Genomic DNA, 3,893 nt, shown 5'->3' on the forward strand with positions numbered 1-3,893 from the left:
GGGGGGGGGTTATTGTGGTAGCGATAAATCTTGTTGAGTCAGGTGGACGATGGTCATCAGGTGCGCGTGAACGGACTACTCTAACCTCCGACCCTCAAAGCCACAACTTACTTCTCCAGTGTTATCTCAAAGTCTCGTACATCCCATAATTTGCACGATTCCTCAATTTCTTCAGGTTCCAGAATTCGTTGTCACATGATGAGGTCCAATTTTTGGATCAATGAATTTATCCCGGCAGGTACTCCTCAGGAAAATATTGAATTTCTGAAAATTCTGGGGGAGGGTAATTTGAGGCCTCCCACGGGGAGAAAATAGCCATGGAAAAAGTTACATATTGTGCAATGTCTCGGTGAAACAGAAATTTAGCAGACTCATGGAGCGGTGAAAATGGACTCGGCAAGAGGACGAGCAACTGCGGTGGTCAACGATACCCAGGATTCCTCATTGCACCGAGCAACAACGAGTGTTCATTACTGCTCTCGTCTTCCAAGGGACAGACGTTTAACTGTTTTGTCCCGGCTGATGGATAGCGCGTTCGCACGTTATTATCCTACTCTTCCCCTCTATACGGTGTTGTTGAGCAGTTTTATGGTTCTTGGCTTGGCGCGAACGTCACTGTTGTGCTTGCCAGAGACTTACCTCGTAATAGTCTATTTTTCCGATAATAATCCTCATGAAATGCCCGTTCAAATGGCCGCACCAGCGGAAGTAATTGAATAAATTTTTTCACCATTTTTTTTTAGCGCAAATTTTCAACTCGCGGTAAAAAAAAATGGAAAATTCTCGACGCCATTATTTCACGCCATTATTTCACACCTTGACTGCAAGATTGACCGACACTGAGTAATTAAATAAACACGCGGGATTCTTCGCACGTTCCACTTTTTTTGTACTTGTCATTTTCTAAATTTTATACCTCTTTTAAATAGCTCGTGACCTCGTTGAACCTGATGATATGACTCCTCAAATTGGCCCGAGTTCACTGCGCGCTTTATCCACTGCGTGAATCTCAGTTAATGATAGATTTAATCAGTTGCTTTCAAGTCTCAAAATCTCGAGGAAATATGTGCAATGGGGGAAAAAGAGATAACGAAAAATGGAAAGGTTGCTCATAACCTTGACAACGAGAGAAGTCAGTTCCAGGTACTCCAGCTGATTCAGGCTTTGAATGTTCAAAAATTCCAACAATTAAATAAATTAACGTCAAAATCTCGAGTGACTATGACGAATTTTATTGAGATTGTTAGACATCTCTTTGACATAACGAGGTTATGTCCGGATTATCATGACAAAAATGGTTTGAAAAAATGATAGAAAGGTGTTGTCTGTGTGATGATTGCCCTCCGGCAGTTCCTCAATCGACTTTAGCTCCTCAAACGCTCAAAATCAGGTCTGACCGCTCAAAAATTGCTCACAAGGCTAGAGTCACGGAGTCGTTGGTGATCTATTCAGTTTGGGGATTCCCACGGACGTCCTCTCGATCGCTGCTCAATGACGATTGGCTGTGAGTCGGTGTGTGACTCCGGCTCCGGCTGTTCCTGGAGTGACTTCTGCTCCGCGGCCGCTCAAAATCCGGCCCCGGGCCCTCGATATTCGGTCGCGACGACTCGAGAGGTTCTTTCGATAGAATATCGATGTCGTCATTACCGTGGGATCGCATCCGTCGACCGCTCCGTCGACCTCGTCTACTCTTGCCCCGACGGCTACGACGTCCACGACTCCTGCCCCGGCCTTTCCTTCGTCCTCCGCGTCTCCTCTTCTTGCGACCGCGTCCACGTCTTGACTTGCTCTTTCCACTTCGTCCGCGTCTGCGACGACGACGTCTCCTCCGTCCTCGCTCCATCGGTCCTGGATCCTGGAGCATCTCAGGATCGGTATTCAGGGTGTAGTGGCCATGCAATCGCTTTAATATTCCGTACTCCAGGCCGCGCTTCAAGGCCGTATGAAGCTGAAAGCAAAAAAAAATTTCTTTTATCAAAAACGAATTCTCAAAAACGAATTCTCAAAAAAAAATTATCCTTTATCGTTTGTCGTTTTAGTTCAACTTTTTATGGAGGGAAGTACATGAAGAAAAAATGGGAATGAAAATTTTTGAATGACTCTTGAATCTTTTCTTTTTTTTTTCTTCTTACTCTTTTCTCCATCGACGGTTCCGCATTGCACTCCCTCACGACGTAATTGAGGATATCCTTTGCCGTTGATCCCTGAGCGTCTTGAAGATGTTTTATCGCTGATACAACGAGCTTCGACATTTTTCGCGGGGGCTTGACCATTTTGATCGCCGGTTATATTTTATTTCGTCACTTTTCTCTGATTACACCAAAAAATTAAATCGCTTGTACTCTCCAAATAGTCTGATGTGCCGAAATATTAAACTTTATAATGAAAGAACGGATGATTTTGAATGTGAATAGAAGCAGAAAGTCACATTAAAGAGAAACTGACGTGACGATCCGGAGGAATCAGGCCAATGGGTTTGTTTGACAAACGAAATATTCAGGGGCGTTTGTCATTTGTATGGTTGCTATGCTGATGGATTTTGTTTCATGAATTTCACGCGTATTACAGTAATTGTCGATGGAGGGGGGAGGAAAAATAAAAAAAAAACAGAATTAATGCTCGAAATGAGGGATAACCCAGCAACATTTGGGCCACCCGCGCAAATCGCCACACTAGACTGGTGTCACCGTATATCTGTTTAAGATATTTATAAATAGTGCATCAACGTAATATCCTCAGGCGGCTTTAACCGCGCGAAAGATTTACACACGCCTCCGCGCTAGACACGATGAATGCGGAACGGAATTTTCGACGAGATGAGCTGTGCAGTGATTTTTCGAAATAGACTGCATCCATTGTTCATAATTTCCCTCCTGAATTCACTCAATAATCTATTAATCTATAAACAAGATGTTTAAATAGGATAAAATAATTAAAAACCGCCATAAATTCGCGCTATTTCTACATAACTAATGAGTTTAATTAAAATTTAATTGGGAATTCAATCAGATGAAGAATAAAATGAATTGTGATGAACGAAATTTTATTGGGAATTAATTGTTTTAATTGTTTTTTTTTTTTAATTTAGTAGGTGTGATTGAAGTTTGAGTTTTGCGGAAAGAATACTGGGCAGAAGCTCACGTACGTGTCATCATCTCGTCGTGAATTTCTCGGCTTCTCAGCGACAGAATATCCTCTGGCTGTGTCCGACATTTGTGACTAAACTATATGCATCGCATGCAAAATTAATCAGTCAGCGTCATAATTCATCCTTCAAATTATGCGGCTGTTTGGACGCCGTCTGCGACGTTTGCACGGTCGCGGAACCTTTATGAAAAGGCATATGTATCTGCAAGTCTGGCTGCGATGTGCACCCTCGCATGTTACTAAACGTGTAACAACTATTTCTGCGTTCCGCGTCCCTGACGTGTGCCAGACGAGGGATCAGGTGTTAGGGAATATTCCCAAAAATTCCAGACACCACGATATCCACACACACTGTTATCCCCAGTGATACGAATTAATTCCGAATAAATTCTGTCGATCATCCCTCGATTGTCCACCATTTATCGAATTTTATTTAACTTTAATTAATGATATTTTGTCTTCCACATGATTCACAGCTAGGCTTGGAATGGAAAAAGATCAAAAGATCTGAAACATAAGTGAATGTGGGATAGCCCACAGAATACCTCGAATGTCATTCTCTGTGGCAAAGCGAATGTATAGAAATATACAAAGCGAGAAAAGTCTGGGAATACGGAGTCAAGAATAGGGGGTTTGTAACTAAAACGAGTTGAAAATAAAAATAAAGGACTTGTGCATCCAGACAGTGGAGGGCGTGGGAGATTCATTTATAAACTTCTTTGAAACTCCATGATTCCGTAATTTAC

The 3,893-nt window shown here is 42.4% G+C and overlaps 1 protein-coding gene across 1 annotated transcript; it reads right to left on the minus strand.

The window, feature by feature from the left end:
* Positions 1-1,211: 1,211 nt before the first annotated feature.
* LOC105274083 (serine/Arginine-related protein 53) lies at positions 1,212-2,514 on the minus strand. The gene is made up of 2 exons (XM_011316917.1): positions 2,133-2,514; positions 1,212-1,948 (listed from the first exon to the last, which is right to left on the minus strand). The coding sequence occupies exons 1-2, from the start codon at positions 2,271-2,273 to the stop codon at positions 1,445-1,447; spliced, it is 645 nt and encodes a 214-aa protein (XP_011315219.1). The 5' UTR covers positions 2,274-2,514; the 3' UTR covers positions 1,212-1,444.
* Positions 2,515-3,893: the final 1,379 nt, after the last annotated feature.

Source organism: Fopius arisanus, unplaced genomic scaffold (assembly GCF_000806365.1).
Source record: "Fopius arisanus strain USDA-PBARC FA_bdor unplaced genomic scaffold, ASM80636v1 scaffold00009, whole genome shotgun sequence".
In the NCBI taxonomy this organism is placed as follows: domain Eukaryota; kingdom Metazoa; phylum Arthropoda; class Insecta; order Hymenoptera; family Braconidae; genus Fopius; species Fopius arisanus.

Coding starts and splice junctions, on each gene's coding strand:
- LOC105274083 (XM_011316917.1), bottom strand. CDS start 2,273: ATGGTCAAGCCCCCGCGAAAAATGTCGAAGCTCGTTGTATCAGCGATA. Junction 1,949..2,132: donor AACCGTCGATGGAGAAAAGA/GTAAGAAGAAAA, acceptor TTTTGCTTTCAG/CTTCATACGGCCTTGAAGCG.